Source organism: Periplaneta americana, chromosome 12 (genome assembly GCF_040183065.1).
Source record: "Periplaneta americana isolate PAMFEO1 chromosome 12, P.americana_PAMFEO1_priV1, whole genome shotgun sequence".
Classification (NCBI taxonomy): domain Eukaryota; kingdom Metazoa; phylum Arthropoda; class Insecta; order Blattodea; family Blattidae; genus Periplaneta; species Periplaneta americana.
This window is the reverse complement of record NC_091128.1, coordinates 67,382,651-67,403,473: the sequence shown is the minus strand read 5'-3', so window position 1 is coordinate 67,403,473 and position 20,823 is coordinate 67,382,651. Positions and strand designations below refer to the sequence as shown.

Here is a 20,823-nt window from a genome sequence, read left to right as displayed (position 1 = left end):
TAGTTGCGGCTAAACTAGTGTTGAGGTAGTTCTCTTCGTACTCTGCTTATACATCTTGCATACACGAACCTGACAGGCTAAGTTTAGGTTATTATTGTTGTTGTTGTTATTATTATTATTATTATTATTATCATCATCACAACTTTTTAAGGTGCAGGCATGTCGCCCGTTCCGGCTTCACATTTCAGCCCGTTTTGTTATGCCTTGCTTCAACTATATCTCCACAAATTAGAAATTCAACGACTTTCACTTCCGAAATCACTGGAACTACCTCAGCGCTAGTTTCACCAGCAGTTTATTTAGATGCAACCTAAACTAATTAGCATACTTAGGACATATTATTACATGCTGTACTCACATTTTTGCAACTACACTTTGACGAAAAGCTGGGGTCCTCCATGAACTTTCATCGGTCGCCATTATTTGTCACAATTGTTTCCTGTGCTTTGCTGCTATAAATCTGATTAAGACACTCTACTATTGTCCTATCTCACCATAAGCACCATTTACAACTGTTGACATAAACTATAGCTAATCACCGCAACTACGCGTATTGCAACACAACACAAAACCAACATCTACCAAAATTGCAAACATGCAACCACCAGACCTGACAAGTGACAATTGCCCTTGCTGCCAACTGCTTAACTTCAGCTTCAGTGCTACCAAATAAAGAATTATAGATAATTTTGCAGACACGGCCGACTTGATGCTCGCTTCGCTAAGCGAAGGTAACATCAAGTCGGCCGTGTTGCAGAAGACATAGTTTACAGTTTCACCACTAGATGTCACCACGAAAAAAAATTTAAGAGACTAAATTTATATTTCACTATCGCATTGGCAACCTATACAAATTAACTGCGACATACCAACATTTTGTAAACCACCAAAAATAATTTTAAAATGATATAAATTTATTGTTATCCAGCCCTCTAGCATTTTTTTGCAATCAGATGAATCCAGAGCTCATAATTCCCCTCCATTACTGGAATTACAGATACTTATGGATTACTGAAGTTTAAACTACTTGTGACAAGCTCAATTAAAAGGATTGAATAAAAGATCAATGTTGTTGTTGTTATTATAGTAGCAGCTCTACAGCCCTGTTTGAGCCTCAGCTTTCTTAAAGAACTTCTTCCAGGATTCCCTCTCTGGCAACCATCCATCAATGAATTTAAAAGACATGTTGGTTCAGAAAAGTGTGAATGCAATTAATAATTATATATAATAAATTTTCAGTCAAATTCTGACCTCACAAACTGAAAAGTGTATTTGACTGAAAATTTATTATATATAATTATTAACCATCCATCATCTTCAACTTCGATTCAACTCTGATCTTCCACCACTCCATCCAACCATTTTAAGTATGGTGACACATTACTACTTCTGCGACACAGCAATCCTTCTGAATAGTTCCGTTTCTACCATTCTTTTCACATGACCTGCTCACCTCAATAGCTCTTACAATAGGTGACATATAAATTTCACATATTTAATGAATCACAATTATATCTTATTCACAATTTTCCATGTTCTTGGACTGTACCAAAAATTTTCTTAAGATCTTACTTTCAAATGTACTAAGTAGACATGGCATGTTGGCCTGCAACACAATCCACAATTCAGAGCTGTACATCAGATTGGGCCTTATAAATGTTTTATATGTTGTTCGAGTAAGGAAACTTAATTTAAAGTGTTTCTGAAGACCATAATAATGCATCCACAAGTAGTGCTATATAATGCTATGCATCTGTTGACAGAGTCTTGTGCCTTGAGATAACACCCATTCTACCCCACATTATGCCGTCAGGGTCAATTGGGCCATAGTTTACTAGAATCGTCTCACAGCAAATTGGCTAGTCTCCTAAATTGAGACAACTCATCCTGTGCCTATTGTTTTTCGTGGTTTTCCTAATTCACTATGATAAATGTCGGGATAAGCCCTAAAAGAAAAGGGCTATGGACATACATATTCCTCCCCATACATCTCTGCATTTTCCATGAATGTATTACAAAGGATACTGTACATTTCTCTTGTATATAGGATTGTTCCTTAAAATCTGGCAACTGTGCAAAGCACTAATGTGAGGAATTCCAGGGCAGAAGTGAAATCGTACATTACTTAAGCTTAATTGATCTTGATTTATCTTGATTCATAAGTTAACTTGTAAAAATAATGGATACAGCTTTGTTTCATATACTGTATCTCTACTGTCTGTCCTGGGTGTAATTCCATTAATGTCACATGAGGAAGATGTCACTCAGTTACTTAATTGATCGGATCTAGGGGTTTCTGCCACCGGAAATTTTGTCACAGGTATAGACAGACACATTGTTTTAGTCACAGTATGTATGGTCACACAGATTTGGAAGTAAATCCCGAAAAGACAAAGCATATGATTATGTCTCGTGACGAGAATATTGTACGAAATGGAAATATAAAAATTGGAAATTTATCTTTTGAAGAGGTGGAAAAATTCAAATACCTGGGAGCAACAGTAACAAATATAAATGATACTCGGGAGGAAATTAAACACAGAATAAATATGGGAAATGCCTGTTATTATTTGGTTGAGAAGATTTTATCATCCAGTCTACTGTCAAAAAATCTGAAAGTTAGAATTTATAAAACAGTTATATTACCTGTTGTTCTTTATGGTTGTGAAACTTGGACTCTCACTCTGAGAGAGGAACATAGATTAAGGGTGTTTGAGAATAAGGTGCTTAGGAAAATATTTGGGGCTAAGAGGGATGAAGTTACAGGAGAATGGAGAAAGACAACACAGAACTGCACGCATTGTATTCTTCACCTGACATAATTAGGAACATTAAATCCAGATGTTTGAGATGGGCAGGGCATGTAGCACGTATGGGCGAATCCAGAAATGCATATAGTGTTAGTTGGGAGACCTGAGGGAAAAAGACCTTTGGGGAGGCCGAGACGTAGATAGGAAGATAATATAAATGGATTTGAGGGAGGTGGGATATGATGATAGAGACTGAATTAATCTTGCTCAGAATAGGGACCAATGGCGGGCTTATGTGAGGGCGGCAATGAACCTCCAAGTTCCTTAAAAGCCAGTAAGTAAGTAGGTATATATGGTCACACCACAGTCTACTATATACAGTCGTGAAGCTCAATATGTAGTAAAAATGCAAACATGGGTAGTTGCCGATCGCTACTATCGCCTCATCATCGCAGATCTCTCTCCTAGTAGACGATAAAATATGTTACACTTTCGTTGTGTTCTTTTGGAAATATTAACACCTTCCTTCCATTATTGAAATATTAAATGCATGAAGTTAATTTATTATTTTAATTAAGTATATTAAATTCCACCATAAACTCGAAGATACCTGCAAGAAATAGGTTAATATTATTTTTGTTTGTGCAAAACGAACTGAAATGTACTATAATCGCTTCACTAATTCGAGATTATAGCGATAATTAACTATGAAACCAATAAATATTAATTTGAATTTCCCTTTACAGTAATAATAATGGAAATATGAATTAATGGAGTAACTTACGTGTACCGGTACTTGTAGTGTAGGCTTACGTAGTTAACAAAGTGGGATGAGGTTAAGCAATACACCAGAATTGGAAATAAAACGTGATCAATAAATTTTATTGTAACAGACTTTTTCTAAATCTCTAGTAAAGTAACAAATAAAAATAACAACAAAATTAACAGCTATAATTAAAAACATCCTTTGAAAAAAAAAGTAGGGCTAAGCAATAATAATCCCACCAGAATTGAAAATAAAACGTGATCAATAAATTTCATTAAAACAAACTTAATTTTTCTACGTCTCTAGTAAAATATTATTGCAATTATTGTATTTTAGCCATTAACATTTTCATTACAACCAATAACGAACATTTCACAAGCATCAATGTGAAATACCCAACGAGCTAGCACTCGATGGAAATACAACACAGTCCAAAGTCGACCGTGGACAGTCTATTGTTTCTAGTTGCTAACCGCTTGGAGCGCTTTATCACGAGAGTTGCAAAAAATCACCTCAAGCTTCGCGACTGTATATAGTAGACTGTGGTCACACTGTGTGTTTTGGTCACGTTGGGCAAGTAGTTACATTGTAAAATAGGCACAATGTTGTTTGTTGTTTTTCGTCACAGGAAAATTCAACACAGGCATAGATGGTCACAGATAAATATTTATACTGTTTCAGAGTGGGTTGTACATTTTACAACTAAAAATTTCCAGCAATATTGTGGCCAATCGCTTGCAGATAACCAAGAATATCGTCACTATTCTTATAATTCTCATAGTGTTTCACAATCCTAGAAATCCTGGCATCTATGTTAATATACTTTCTCTTCTTCTTCGTGGGTGAGAAGCCAGACTGCAATCTTTTGATGTCCCGATCAATTACCTTACCTCGACCTATAGCTGTTGAAGAACATGAAAAAATGAAGGATGTGGTTTTCACATCAAGATATTAATTCTCCTATGCCATGCTTTACAAGTATTAGTTGTTCTTGGTAAATTGTAAAGAGTACGTTGATAACAGTTCCAGATATTTGGAGGGAAAACTGATTGTTGGTATCCTCTATCGCATCTACGACCTCTGATAGTTATCTTCAACATAGTTAAGGATTACAGACAAAAAAAATCATTGTCATATTTATCACATTCAGTAGAACTTTCACAGGCAGGCTTATTGTAAAATTTATAATTTTCTGAGCTCTGCCCTATTGTCACATTCTTCATAAAGTGAGTAGCGGTGCCATTACCCTTATTAGAAGCATTTAATTTGTAGTAAATAGTAACAATAAAGTACTAAGTGTCGAAAATGTAATGTGTGACGATGAGGTCTGTGTCGAAAATGTAATGTATGGCGAAAATTCCGCATGTCGAAAAATTTGACGAAAATGTCGGATTCCAACTGATCACAACTGACCCAAGTATTCATAGTGCTTTGACCTTCACAGTGCATTATTTTTATTCTATTGTATTGTATTTTTGTTCCAGAAGAAAATAAAATACAAATGGAATAAAAATTGGTATTTTACGTGGATCAAATTTGTGATAAGATGACTGAAATACACACTACTGTGGCTAATTGGAGCAGCTCCATTTTCTAGGTTACTTGAGTGATTTTACAAAATGACATTCCTGTGCTTATCATTTAATGTAATGTGCTGACTAGATCACTTTACCATCTTCAGATATTGTCCATGATGTACCATTGATTGCGGATGATGATGATTAATGAAGAAATATTTCAGTTTTGGCAAAATAAATGAGAGAACTTTGAGCAACTCTGCCCAAAATACCATCTATGTTCACATCTGAATTTGCCAGAACTTTTTTTTAGTAGGTTATTTTACGACACTTTATCAACATCTTAGGTTATTTAGCGTCTAAATGAGATGAAGGTGATAACGGCGGTGAAATGAGTCCGGGGTCCAGCACCGAAAGTTACCCAGCATTTGCTCATATTGGATTGAGGGAAAACCCCGGAAAAAACCTCAACCAGGTAACTTGCCCCGACTGGGAATCGAACCCAGGCCACCTGGTTTTGCGGCCAGATGCTCTAGCTGTTACTCCACAGGTGTGGACTGCCAGAACTTGAACTGATGTTTTTGGAAATGGAAAATGACGATCTAATCAGTCATTCAGCTAATGGTGCACTAACATACAAAACTTAAAACATATTTTGTAATTCAATACTTCCAGGGATTTGAAAGCCCAACATATAAAACTGAATTTTATTAAACCTTAATTAACATGACAATAGTGCATTTTGTAACAGATCTTAGAATAAAACCTGAAGTGAAAATAACTGTACACTTTTGTGGTGGAACATCCAGATTAACTGTGATTTGCACATACTTTCTTCACTTCATGTGATGAATAATTTATATGCTTGATTTATAAGAGGATTACTTTTTAAGTCACACGATGAAGATTTTTTTGTGTTAATAAAACCGTTAATTTCCGACTAGAGAATTAAAATAAAAGTGTTCTATGTCTACTTTAGTAAAGTCATTATTTCTTTCTCCAATTTTACGCAATGCAAAATACTTGATAAAAAGGAACAAAATATTCTCCATTCTTTAGTTTCAAGCAGATAAATGCAAGTTTGTGAACCTGATATGGCATGTAAGGCATTTGTAAAAATGACATGAATCTTCTGAAGCAAATAACAGAACTATTATTAACTTCATAGCCACCTCTTTAGGAAAATGTATAAAAGAAGAGCAATAGGGTACATTATGGTGTCAGGGACATTCTCCCTTCTTTAAATCTTTCTACACATTGATAGCCTTTCCTTCTATTAAACACTTCTCACTACTTTGCTACTTAACTTTTCTGTATGAATTGAATATTCCTGAGTTTTACTTTCTCTGACAACAGCATGCTGCTTCTGTAACACACAATTTCCTGAGAGGATGTTCATCAGTAAGTTTCAAAGTGCTGCCATCTGTTGCATGATGTGAATATCATTCCTACAGATTTTTTCTTATGATGGTTAGTTTCACCAGGCTGCACTGTTTAGACTTAAAAATAGTAAAAATCTTCTTTATTCTTTTTGACCATCCTTGTAAATGTAATTACTAAATTTCTAAGTCTACATGAGAGAGGAATTTCATTATTCTTTACATATCAGTGAATTAAAAAAAAAACTTATTACATTTTATTACTTTATGGTTCCAATCCCTGAGATAAAACAGATGTGGTTTCTTCACTTGAAAGAACTGCCAAAGTCTGGGCACTGTTGTTTGTTTGGCACTGCATATTTTGGACTACAGTCTCAGATCCAGCCATTCCCTGTCTTTCATCCACTGTTGAGATTAAAAACTGGGTTGGCTGAGGATGCAACTGACCCATTTCTTGTAAAATAGGTTCAAAGTTTGACAGCGCAACAGGTGGGAATAGGTGAAGGCCTGGAGAAGGTACAGTGGATGTGTTTATTACTAATGAAGCCTGATTCAAAGACGAGGAAGACTGTCGGTCCAGCATGAAATCTGAATGAAGGTTTGATGCTGCAGGATGCTGCTCTGAATTCTGTTGAGTGTGCTGATCTGTGTGCAAAGTCGTCACAGACTGCTCTGAACAGAGCATATCGGCAACCTGAGCATCTTCACTCGTGATTGAAGCAAACAGAGTCTCCAAGTTGAAGTCGTTTGGATGTAATCTTCGAATATGTTCTCGGCAATGTTTGCGTTCCTTGTAACCTTTACCGCAAGTCGGACATTGAAATGGACGTTCTGGGTCATGGCTGCGCAAATGTCCCTCATAGTGACTCTTCTTCATGAACTTCTTACCACAAGCAGCACAAGTGTGGTTGAACTGGCCGGAATGTGCTTTCCTAAAACGAAAGGGAAGAGGAAAGTAAATTTACTATTCCATGATTTATTTTGAAGCTGATATTTCCATTAATTAAAATTTGTACGTAAAAAATCTTCCTCTTTTAAATATTTCCTTGCTTGTTAAAGAGTTTGTAGGATGCCATTTTTTTCTACGAAGGAGGGATTCAAAGGCTTGCATCTCAGCCTGAAGCTCATTGTAGTTACCATTTTCGATCCTATGAATGACTGTTGTTGCCAAACAATTACACAGCATGCTGCACCATGAACTTAACCCGGGGTGTAATATGATAATGACATGGGGAAATGAGTCCGAGAAACAATACTGAAAGTGCCTGATTAGGATTTCCTAATACAGAAATCCTTCCTAAAGAACAATTCAGGTGGTGACTGGAAAAAGCCACATAAACTTAAGTGCATTTTTTCCACTCATCAGTTTAAATTATCTGCCATACTTTTGTATATAATCTCTGTAATTTCTGTTTTAATCAAGCAGCAGCTAATTTCTGCTGCAGAATGATGGTAGTTACTTATCCTTCAGGACTATTTCATGTTTTAGGAACTTATAATTAGGATGTATCGAAAATTTCTTTTTTGGAAATTCAGAAAATTATAGGGCTTAAAATTTGCCTTACTATTTGAATTGAAAGTGGTAATTTTTTCAGAATTTTAATTTAATTTTTCGCCGAGCCTCTGGGCTACTAAAGTTTTAAAGCTTTATTTTTTATTTTGGTAGGTTATTTTACGACACTTTATCAACAGCTTTGGTTATTTAGCATCTGAATGAGATGAAGGTGATGATGCCGGTGAAATGAGTCCAGGGTCCAACACCGTAAGTTACCCAGCATTTGCTCATATTGGGTTGAGGGAAAACCCCAGAAAAAATCTCAGCCAGGTAACTTGTCCCAACCGGGAATCGAACCAGGGCCACCTGGTTTCGCGGCTAGACGTGCTAACCGTTACTCCACAGGCGTAGACTTTAAAGCTTTAACAATATTTCGAAGTATAATGCGATAACATTGATTAACTAAATATGGGTGTTGGAATAAAGAGGGCATGCCAAAAGTATGTTTCATGGCACTATCTGAGTGTCTGGAAAATAAATATGACTTACAATACAGTGGGTTGGAGGGGATTTTTATGTAATTTTTCACCGAGCCTCTAGGCTGCTAAAGTTTTAAAGCTTTAACAAGTATAATGCGATAACATAAACTAAATGTGTGTGCTGGAATAAAGAGGGCATGCCAACAGTAAACTTTATGGCACTATCTGAGTGTATGGAAAATAATACGGCTTAGGCCGGGTGCACACAGAATCAGACGCGGCGCAGAGTGACGCGACATTTTGTCTCATGGTACTTGTCTCCCATTGATTTCTTATTATGTGGTGCACACAGAATCAGATGCGGCGCGACGGTCGCGAGCAGACACAAGGAGACACAGAGAGACAACATTGAATGACTGCTAGAAGTTCGTCGCGAGAAGACTGTCTGATAGCTGCAGTATGCTGCACATGCGTTAGCAGTGGCTATGATTGTACACTTTCACCATATACAGACACTATTGTTGTCGTGTAGTGCACATTATTCATAATGGAGCTCGATGTGGATAAATTAGTTGTTTTAGTACAGGAAATGTACATTTTATAAAATCTTTGTAACAATATCACGACAATAATGTGGTTTCCAAAAATATGTGAGAAATTGCAAATGAGATGAAAGCACCAGGTGGATAATAATATAGATAATAATAATTTGTAGTAGGCCTACTTCTATGCTCTATACTTTCATTCATTATTGATTTAATATACTATTTTTCTTTATTGTGAGTCGTGAAGTAGTCATAAACATACAAAATGACATTTGTGCACTACATTAGTAATATTTAATTTTAAAATTCTTTCAATTCTATAAATTTTTAGGCATATTAGGCATCTTAGGAAATAATAACCAAAAATACAATGGAATTTCTCATATAGACAGTCCTCTTTCATTGACGACATTTTCTAGCCTAGGCCAGTTTTCCAAACCCACACAGCCAGCAAATCAGTTGTCGCGAGCAGAATGTGTTAAGCTGTCGCGAGGCATTTTAAAGCAAAACATCGCATCTCGCCTCACCACGTAGTCTCATTCTGTGTGCACCCGGCCTTAGAATACAATGGGTTGGAGGGGACTGTTTATATTTCCTTGTCCTCACTGCAAATACAATACAGGCTCTCATTTATATGTGAGTTGCGACAGCTAAGTGTTGTACGAAGGATGTGTTTTGTGAATCGAGATGACAGAATCATCAGTGCAGACAAGACAGAAGACAGCAATTAGTTATTAAAGTCTTTTTAGTCCACCATGTGACTTCAGTATCAGAAATCTACCAACTTATTCGGATGTAATGAGATGTTACTCATTTACGCGACTAGAGCTGAGAGGTGATAAAGCTAAAGAGCCTGCTGCATGGAAAATTGCGGAAGAGGTGGCCGATAAACTTCAGAAAGTCTGGTCACATGCTTCAATACCAACAGTTTCAATGTTTCGAGTTACTACACATCATGACAAGATAGAATTCTTTTGAAAAACAAACAGGAGAATCAGGAAAAATTTCAGAATGTTCAATCAGAAGCCAAGAAATTATTTGATCTTGCTGCGTGCAAATGTGTAGACTTCAATCTTTGTAGATGTGATAAACAACGAAAAGTGCCAAAAGAAGAGAAACTTTTCCTTAACAATCAGAGGACTGACAGGAGAACGGTTATCAGTGGTGTGGACGTTGTTGCAACGAAACAAATTCTGCATTGAAGTGAAAGGAAGACGAGAAAACGAAAATGGTCCGAAACATTACAAGAGTCATTGGAAACTCAAACAGGAAATAGCAGTACAGAAGTGAAGTAGCCTTCTGATAGTGATTTCACGTGGTCGTACCCTGTAGAAGCAAAGAAAAGAAAATCGAAACAAAAGGATTCTGATAGTTCGTAAATGAGGAAGCACTTACCTAACGTGGCAAAAACTGTAGACACAACAGGGGCATCAGTGCGGAAAGTTGCAGCTATTGCCTCTGCTGTATTGCAAGATTTCAATTTAATTTCAAGGGAAGATGACGTTAATGTAATTGATAAATCTAATATTCAAAAGGAAGTTAAGAAAACCCGAGAAATTGTATACCGGAAAGAGCACAATAGAGTAAATGCATTTAAAGGACTATAGTTTGATGGTAAAAAGGATGATATGCTATTTCTAGAAGGAAGAAAGTGAAAGAAGATAGGTGTGTGACTAAGGAAGAACACTATGTGATTGTGGAAGAACCTGGTTGTAAATACACAGGACATGCATCAATAAGTGGACCATCAACTGCTAACAATATATCTTTGGCTATGTTAAAGGTTTTAGAGTACAATAACGTTGAATTAACAAATTTGTTTGCAGTAGGTGCGATGGAACAAACACTAATGTGGGAGTGCAAAATGGAATCATAAGTCGACTTGAAATCCATCTCAATTGCTATGGTGTATTTGTTTGCTTCACATGAATGAGCTATCATTTCGTCACCTATTGCGGAAACTTGATGGACAAATAAAAGGTCCATATTTATTTTCAGGACCTATTGGAAATTTGTTACAGAATTGTGAAGACCTCCTCGTAATCGATTTTGAAGCTACTTCTTCTGACATCCCTGATGTTAATACAACGGACAAGCACAGATTAGAGATATTTATTGGAAATAAGTAAAGCCATCGTAAATGGAAGATATAAGACAAACTTAGCAAATGAGAAACCAGGTAAATTATCCTATGCACGCTGACTGACCACTGTTAGTTGCATTCTTCGATTATGTGTGTCTACAGACAATTATGTAATTCTTGTTTATGCACCAGTCTGGTTTGTAATTAAATCTATATCAACCTGCAAAGATGGTTCCCAACAGCTGTTTTCAATTATCAAATTATCACAATTTCTAGAGGGAAATTTAAGAAAAGTCACAAACAAAGTAATAGAAAGAAATGCATGTTACAGTCACCCTGAAAATCTATTAATTACAATGCTAGCTGATGAGAGGTCCCGCATTGTGGTGTCGTGGTCTAAGGCATCCTGCCTAGGACTCGCATTACAGAATCCGCTACAGTCCTCATGGGGGAAGAAATTTTCTCATGAAATTTCGGCCAGTGTATCGGACCGGTGCCCACACAGCATCGTGATGCACTTGGGGAGCTACAATAGCTAGCGAAATCTGGTTGCGAAAGCCAGCTATAACTGCTTTCGAACTAACCACATGATACCTCCATTCTGGTTAGATGATCGTCCACCTCTGCTTCGGCATGTGAATGTAAGGCCAGCAGCCAGCTGGTCGGTCTGGGCCCTTCAAGGGCTATGGTGCCACGGATATTTATTATTATTATTATTATTATTATTATTATTATTATTATTATTATTATTATTAGCTGATGAGAGGAAGCATGCAAGGGAAACAGCTGTCAGAAGAATATTGGATGCTAGAACTTATGCAATAGAAATTCCTCATTCAGTCCGCCTTTTTAAGGTACCTACAATAAATTTTGAAGCAGATGATTATGCCAGTTTAATAGTGTATATTGAAATATGTGTGAAGTCACAGAACCATAGAGACTTCACTATGTTAGTTCTCAAGTCCTGGAAGAAGTAACTGTTGATAGAAATGTAGCTCACAAAATTATCCCTCCATTTCCATGCCACACTCAAGGAGCTGAGAGGCTGGTGAAAGTTGTGAGTGATGATTCAGTTACAGTGTGTGGCGCAAAAGCGTGAGACTTACAAATATGAGCAAGACTGGATGCAAGGAAAGATCTACCTTCTTAAGAAACAAAGAGAGTTATTTCTCCAGAAAGTAGAGAAAATAAAGTGAAATAACTTCTAAATTAGCAAAAAATAAGTTGGGTGGGAGGGATGGCTGGAATTCGTTTGCAACCCCCTCCTCGTGGTGAGTTCTGGGTTGGTGTAGTCCAGACCTGCAGAACTGTAACTCCTGAAAGCGACTGCTTTACTCCCCTTTCTTACCCCATCCACCTTTTCTACCAGTGCGGTCATGACATTCTAGTTATGCTCGGCTGCATCAACATTTATTCTCGCGGCGGCAGGTATACAATACGCTATCAAGAATTACAAATGAACAGATAATAAAATCCTTAGGAACATACCTTTAGAAAGTAAGAGAAAAATGAATGAAGGAAATAAATAAATTAAAAGACATGTAAAATAAATTTCAAAATGTATGTGTGCATATAATGTAAGGTCTACCTATGTATATATCGTCCTATTACTAGTAAAGATCATGTAAGAAGAATGGAAAATTCAAGAATCCCAAAAATTATGATGCAATATAAACCTAGAGGACATCGTCGACCAGGAAGACCGTTAAGAAGACTGCTAGATGGGGCCGAAACAGGTCTACAGAGGCCTAATTCGTGAAGGATGATGATGATGATGACTAGTAAAGCCAATTAAATCCACTTTTTGTGTAAAATAAGTTAAGTACAGTCCCCGACTTGTCTTTCCGTGCTCTGTATTCTACTAAAATGAAATAAGTCCGAAATGTTGCATACAGGCAACAAACCAATTACTTTATTTGAAGAATTTATTATGATTTTTCGTGCATTAATAAAGTTTTAATTCCTGTTTTTACAAAACTTGTATTACTGGTCTTAAATGGTTTTACTAACAATAGGACGATAAATAAATTGTATGTTGATAAGTGAGTGATAGCTATATGACCGGATGTCAATGCTGTCATTCAACATTGTAACGCACGACAGACAGACAGACAGACAGACAGACAGACAGACAGACAGATAGATAGATAGATAGATAGATAGATAGATAGATAGATAGATAGATAGATAGATATAGATAGATAGATAGATAGATAGATAGATAGATAGATATAGATAGATATAGATAGATAGATATAGATAGATACAGATAGATACACAGATAAATAGATAGATACATAGATAGATAGATACATAGATACATAGATAAATAGATAAATAAATAAATAGATAAATAAATAAATGAATAAATAAATAGATAAATAAATAAATAAAGAGAAATTCCACTGTTATTTATTTCAAAACATGGTTTCCATCTATGTGCACATTTTTCAGCCATCACTTCAGTTACCCTATGATATATCAATTAAATTGAGAAAAACTCGTTCTGGCACTGGGAATCGAATCCAGGACCTCTCAGCTATGTGTACTGAGCGCTCTTTCCAACTGAGCTATGCTGTTGGTAACCAATCCACAGTGCTGGCCGAACTACTTTCATTAATATCATCAATAGCCTACTACCTGCATTTTTAAGACATACAAGTCATGTATGCAGGAGCGCATATTTAAATGACTTTCTGGCCATTTTCGACAACAGTTTATGAATACTGTTAACCAGTGGTTCCCAACCAGTGTGCCCCGGCACCCTAGAGTGCCACGAGATATTGAAATAAACAAAAAAAAAAAAAATTACTGTCTACTTAAGTCTTGTAAGGTCTTGAAATAAAATAAGTCAAATTAATTACTCTCATGCACTACAGACCGATTCTTTTCAATGATTCAATTATACTTGTATCCAGCTCGGGCAGATGGCATTACAGCCAATCTCTGCCGAACATTCCAGATTCAGTATACTAGTATAGACTACTCGTTTCCTCACGAACATTCCCGAGACTTCGACAGAACAATATATAATAAAATTGTACGAGTTCTGCCGCCGCTTTCAGTTGTTTTCTTCGCGTTGATTCACAGAGTTTTGCTATGGATAAGTTTATTGTTGTTATTAACGCCAGGACAGTGAAAGTGAACAGTCGGCTCCTTCAGCTACAGTTTCTCCCAGACTGTCAAATGCAACACATAAAGAAGACAAATGAAAGAAAAGATCATACCTGGTCAGTTACTAAGCGTATGAAGGAAAACCCTATCCCTGTGTGTTTAGTTTGTGGCGAAACACTCAGCAACGAGTCCATGGTACCTAGCAAACTGAAGCAGCATCTTACAACTAAGCATCCTCGTGTGTCACAGAAAAGTGTGATGTGTTTTTCTGACCATAGTTGACACTGCTCTTGAAACCTCGTTTAAAGTAGCAGAACTGATAGCTAAAAAAAAAAAAAGAAACCTCATACTCTTGGAGAGAAAATCATAGGCCCTGCATGTAAAGTTATAATTTCAACAATTCTTGACAAAGGATCAGCTGATCAAGTTTCGAAAATTCCTCTCTCCAACAATATAATCAGCCGCAGGATATCTGAAGTGTCATGCAATATCAACGAACAAATCTGGAGAAAATAAAAAAACTGATAGAATATTTGCTTTGCAAGTAGATGAGAGTATCGATATTGGTGACAAACCGCAACTCCTTGGTTTTATCAGATATAGTGATGATGAAGATATTAGTAAGCAGTTTCTGTTCTGTAGACCGCTGGAGATTATAACCACAGGCCACGATATTTTCGTTTCTATTAATTCCTTTCTCAATGACCATGATCTTTCATGGAAAGACTGTTGTGGTATATGTTTAGTTGGTACACTATCTATGTCTGGGAAATTTAAATATTTTACTGCCAGAGCTCTCAATGAAAATCCATCCATAATTATAACTCACTGTTTTTTTGCACAGAGAGACATTAGTCATGAAAGCGTGTAATGAAGATTTTACTCCAGTGTTTAACCAAGTTATGAAAATGGTGAACTACATGAAGTCTCGACCTTTAAAGTGCAGGATTTTTTAACAGTTATGTCGCGCAACTGATGCAGCTCATACCTCTTTGTTACTTCACACAGAAGTAAGGTGGTTATCGCGGGGTCATGTATTGAACCGATTTCTCGAACTCAAAGAACAGGTGAAAACTTTTTTAAATGATGAAAATCAAGACACATTTCATGAGCTGTTACTAAGTGATTCTTGATGTTTGGAACTGTCGTATCTGGCAGATATTTTTCATAAACTGAATGAACTGAATGTTGCAATGCGGGGTCGACAGGAAACAACAATTTCCTCAACCAATAAAATGAAAGGTTTTAAAAGAAAACTTAGTTCTTGAAGATCTACAGTTCAGAAAGGAGATCTGTCGAACTTTCCATCTCTTCTTAATCTGGCAGGAGATAAAGATATGGGTAAGCTGAAAGACCACATTTGTGATAACTTATCAAGATTGCAAGATGTATTTTCCATCTATTTCCACTATGAATCTCGACTGGGTTGTCTCACCATTTGATTTCGTAGATAGTGCAGAGAAAATAGATTTCAGTGCTTGCGAACGAAGATGAATTTATTGATCTTTGCGCTGATTCCACACTCAAAGATAAGTTCACCAAGAGTGAGGCGTCGGTTGCTGCTTTTTGGCTTCGACTGAGATAGGAGTATCCTAACCTAATGAAGAAAGCAATTAAGGCACTTTTGCCCTTTTCAACATCCTATCTATGTGAGCAAGCCTTCTATGCTATGGTGACAAGATGCAAAGCAAGAAATAGACTGAATAACCTTGAGGATGATGTGTGTGTTTCATTGTCAAGTGTAAGGCCCAATATCACGTATCTGTGCTCTAAGCATCAATCACAAGTTTCACATTAATGATTAATCGAACAAAACTCTATTGACGTATTTTTACTCAGGGATTGTAGTAAAGTTATTTTGTTATGATCTATGTCACTTATTATTTCATCTTTCAATAAATGAATATATTACTCTTCAATTTTTCTTTTAATGCAAGAAAGAGTGCCCCCAGTTTTTAATGTTATTCCCAAGGGTGCCGCGAACTTAAAAAGGTTGGGAAATACTGCTGTTAATGTTTGACATATACATACATATTCATATGAGACTGTTGTCGAAAATGGCCAGAAAGTCATTTAAATATGCGTTCCTGCACACGTGACTTGTATGTCTTAAAAAATGCAGGTAGTAGGCTATTATTGATGATATGAATGAGAAGAGTTCGGCTGGCACCGTGAATCGTGTCCCGGCATAGCTCAGTTGGAAAGAGCACTTAGCGCACAGAGCTGAGAGGTCCCGGGTTCGATTCCCAGTGCTAGAACAAATTTTTCTCAATTCAATAGATATATCTACAATATGGCTACTTGTAGTCAATGTATTCAATGAGGATGGCGAGACCTCATATATGAATATACAGTATATGTATATGTCAAACATTAACAGTATTCATAAACTATTGTCCAAAATGGCCAGAGTTATTTAAATAGGTGCTCCTGCATATGTGACTTGTATGTCTTAAAAATGCAGGTAGCAGGCTATTGATAATATGAATGAGAAGAGTTCGGCCTGCATCACAGATCGTGTTCCAGCATAGCTCAGTTGGAAAGAGCGCTCAGAGCACAGAGCTAAGAGGTTCCGGATTCGATTCCCGGTGCCGGAACGAATTTTTCTCAATTTCATAGATATATATGTGTTCATATAACTGTGACATAATATCTCCTTTAATGTATTTTATCGACTTCATGAACACTGCGTTATTGACCAAATATGTGTATTTTATCTTTAAATATGGCTAGTGAAGAAAAGTTGGTCAACTTATACTATGATAAAGTCAATCCACTTTAAGCCAAGCAAGAACGCAGTTCGAACATCTGAACCTCTTTGTCGAAGTAACTTATCACAGAAGGTGGAGAAGCATTCTCCGAAACATGTCTGAATAACATCTTCAATAAACTTATGTGTTCATATAACTGTGATATATCTCCTTTAATGTATTTTATCGACTTCATGAACACTGTGTTATTGACCAAATATGTGTATTTTATCATTTAATACATATATCTACAGTATGGCTGCTTGTAGTCAATGTATTCAATGAGGACGGCGAGACCTCATATATGAATATATATGTATATGTCAAACGTTAACAGTATTCATAAACTGTTGTCGAAAATGGCCAGAAAGTCATTTAAATATGCGCTCCTGCATATGTGACTTGCATGTCATAAAAATGCAGATAGTAGGCTATTGATGATATGAATGAGAAGAGTTTGGCCTGCATCGTGGATTATGTCCCGGCATAGCTCAGTTGGAAAGAGCATTCAGTGCGCAGAGCTGAGAGGTTCCGGGTTCGATTCCTGGTGCCGGAACGAATTTTTCTCAATTTCATAGATATATCTACAGTATGGTTACTTGTAGTCAATGAGGACGGCGAGACCTCATATATGAATATATATTACCCTATGATGTTATATTTATTTATATTTCCACTATATGCAAATCTAGAACAGAAAGTTCTTTCTAAAGAGCGATTACCCCATGGGGCCTGCTTCTTAAAAATGACTACTTACTTTAACTTGTGACAGGCTGGCAAGGAAATCAGTGATAAGTGACAAGGTGAGTAAATTTTGTTTCTTAAAATTTAACAAGCTTGTCAAAAATGACTGTCAATTATATTGGCAAGATTGACAAGTAAGATGGCAGATTACAACATAGCATTCCTGTATCTTCTCTAATTTTATGAAGCAATGCTATGATGTAATCTGCCATGTATTAAATGCAAATAAAAGTCACCTCTATGCGAAATATGTGAGTCGTGCTGAACATCATACCTGTGAAGGGTGAGAGAACTGCGATGTCGGAACTTCTTGCCACATTCGGGACATACAAACTCGACTTGTTGATGACCAGCATCACTTGGATGGGTTGCCAGATGTGTGCTCAAGTTGGATTTAAATGCAAATGCTTTACCACAGTGAGCACAACTGAATGGCCTCTGTCCAGAATGCAGAAACATGTGATTTGTTTGGACATCTTTACGATGAAAGCGCTTGCCACAAATATTACATGCGTGACTGGGCTCCTGGAAAAATGTAAGAAGTCTGAATCACTGTCATCCCAAAATTTTTGAAAACCGAGTGTTTATATACATAAGAAGTAAATGATCGACTAGATATCATACTGAAGACAATACAGATCTGCAGTGGATCTCATAAACACATCTGTACTTAACTCCATATTATGTTTAGCAGAATAACAACTTATCACACTAACAAAAGAGCTAAGACGAATTTAGAAACAGGAACTGGTTACAATAATCTTAATAGTGAAATCATATAGGGGTCAAGAACAAAGATTTGAAGTACAGAGAGTAGTCATAATAAATGCATGCTACATGACAAGAGAACTTTTGAATATAGAAGAATTTACAACTCTTAAATTTGTATTCACTAGGACTAATATTTGAATGCATACAATAAACCTGAATTGCTACTTCTCCTATATTGAAGTGCTGTAAAAGAATATGTGTACAAAAATGTTTTATATACTGTAAAGTAAAATACACTTCGAATAAACACATAAGATTATTATATAAGAGCCATTTAAAGCAGAAGAGGCATAGGTAATTTCTTTGACAGTCTGGATTAACATGATAAAAACACTTTTTTTTTTAAGTAAAATCGTCAATTTTACTTGAACTATTAGTAGTCAGGAGATATAAATATACAAAGGAGATATAAATTGCTACCTTGCACTGTATTTTACGAAACTTATTTTAACCCTCATTATCCATTTTCTACTCACACCACTTCTGTTTTCAATGGCTAATATCTTGTAAAGAAGAAAATAATAATGATAATACAGAGTGGTTGGGGAACAAGCACTATAGTTTTTTATCCTTAAATTAGATTCTATCATCCCTATTAGTAGAGGAAGATTTATTGTTTAATCAAAGTACCTCTTTATTGCGGATAATACTATATTTTAATCCAGGTTTCTGTGAGACATCAGAAAATGGATGTGATGTTGTATCACACAATAGACTATAAATATTACCTGTATGTACAGGCACAATCATCTCGTTGGCCATAGTTCAGACTATAGTAGCTTTCTGATTACACTGTTGACTGCAAGGCGATTGTCTATTTTTCTAATGGTTGACAAAGGATTTAGGAGGAATATTAATGTGATAATTCCACGTGAAATCAATGGCAAATGAGAATCATACTACACAGAAAGTCCCAAACGCAGTGCTAAAATAGTATAATATTGCGATACAAGGTTGGTAAGTGCTTTTTACAAAATTGAGGAAAAGTTTGAATTTTTCAATCTCCTAGATTTTGTAATGCACTTCACAAACTTGTATTGTACAACATTTTTTGCACGATCATATTTTTAAAATTGCAAATACAATATATTTTGCATTGAGAATTTATAGCAATATTATTTCCAAACATTCACAAAACTGAACTGTAATATTATTTATTTATTTATTTAATCTGGCGGAGTTAAGGCCATCAGGTCTTCTCTACCACACCACCAGAATACAAACACACATATACAAGAAACAAATGCAGACAGAAGAAGCAAATAAGAAATAGAAATAAAATTACAGATACAAATACAGAACGCACAAATGCAAAAAGAATGAGAGAATAAAAAAAAGTATGTATATTAGTAGGAAGATAAGATCACAATGGACACAAAAGGTACTAATACAATATATTGTCTACCTGATGTATTAGTGATTAAGAAAAATGATCAAATATCTAGAAATAATTAGCACACTGTGCAAATATGATGCAGAACGAAACAATAACAATTTCGAAACATTTGCAATAAGTTAGAATACTCAGTTTACTGCATTGCACTCTATGCAGTAAAGAAAATGGTTAATAAGTTTGTTTTTGAATACTGTTAAGTTCCGACACTCTCTGATGTCACTGGGCAGGGTATTCCACAAGTACAATAGTGAGATAGTGAATGATGAATACGATGAAGTTTTGTGTGTTGGTATGGCTAGTATGCAGCTATTTTGCATGCATGTGAAGAGATTGTGGTATGATGATAGGTAACTGAAGCAGGAGGCAAGGTAGGTAGGTGTAGAAATGTGAAGGACTTGGAAAAGGAGACTAGGGAATGAAAATTTCTATGTTCGTTAAGCCATAGCCAGTTTAGAGTTTGAAAGGATGGGGTAATGCGGTCAGAGCGACAGACATTGTAGACGAAGCAAACACAAGAATTATGAACACATTGTAATCTTTTCGACTGGTTAACATTGAGGTCAGTCAATAAATAATCAAAGTGGGGCAACACTAGTGTTTCCATTAGTATATGCAATAGTAACTAAGTAACAATAAGTGCACTGTAATGGGTCTATTTCAATATAGTTTTATGTTATGAAGAATGGTTTCCCTAGCAACAAGTTTCTGTGTGGGAATTCTAACATTCAAGGCCTAACAACAATAGCTATAAATACAACAACAAAAAAAAAAAACACGATCGTGCAAAAAATATTATTTGATAGTACAGAGTGTCCGAGTGAAGATGTCCCCCACCACCATGAAAACTGGTTGGCGGGTGGGAATGATGCAAATCCCAGTGTTATGCTCTCGCTAGTTATGGCAGATTTCCACAGCTCTCAAGTCAATATTCAGTGCTTCTCTGTTGTGCACGTTTGTGTTGTGATGTATAGTATAGAACAACGCATTTATATATGCAAGATTTCCGTGAATTATATGTGGAGAAAGTGTTGCCA

General features: G+C 36.1%; 2 protein-coding genes across 4 annotated transcripts in view; both read right to left on the bottom strand.

Moving 5' to 3' along the window:
• Positions 1-647, bottom strand: part of MED15 (mediator complex subunit 15) — a 92,153-nt gene extending 91,506 nt beyond the window's left edge. For 2 of the 3 annotated variants that reach the window (XM_069841463.1, XM_069841464.1), the window contains exon 1: positions 359-646. In XM_069841463.1, the coding sequence (XP_069697564.1) occupies positions 359-420 (62 nt within the window). In that variant the 5' untranslated portion in view covers positions 421-646. Of the gene's footprint in view, positions 1-358 lie in introns of all 3 variants that reach the window. The other variant, XR_011335251.1, reaches the window with a different exon arrangement.
• Positions 648-3,772: 3,125 nt separating this feature from the next.
• Positions 3,773-20,823, bottom strand: part of LOC138710513 (zinc finger protein 569-like) — a 51,840-nt gene continuing 34,789 nt past the window's right edge. Inside the window, exons 10-11 of the mRNA XM_069841462.1 lie at positions 17,897-18,147; positions 3,773-7,344 (exon numbers count right to left, since the gene is read on the bottom strand). Of these exons, the coding sequence (XP_069697563.1) occupies positions 6,678-7,344; positions 17,897-18,147 (918 nt within the window). The 3' untranslated portion in view covers positions 3,773-6,677. The remainder of the gene's footprint in view (positions 7,345-17,896; positions 18,148-20,823) is intronic.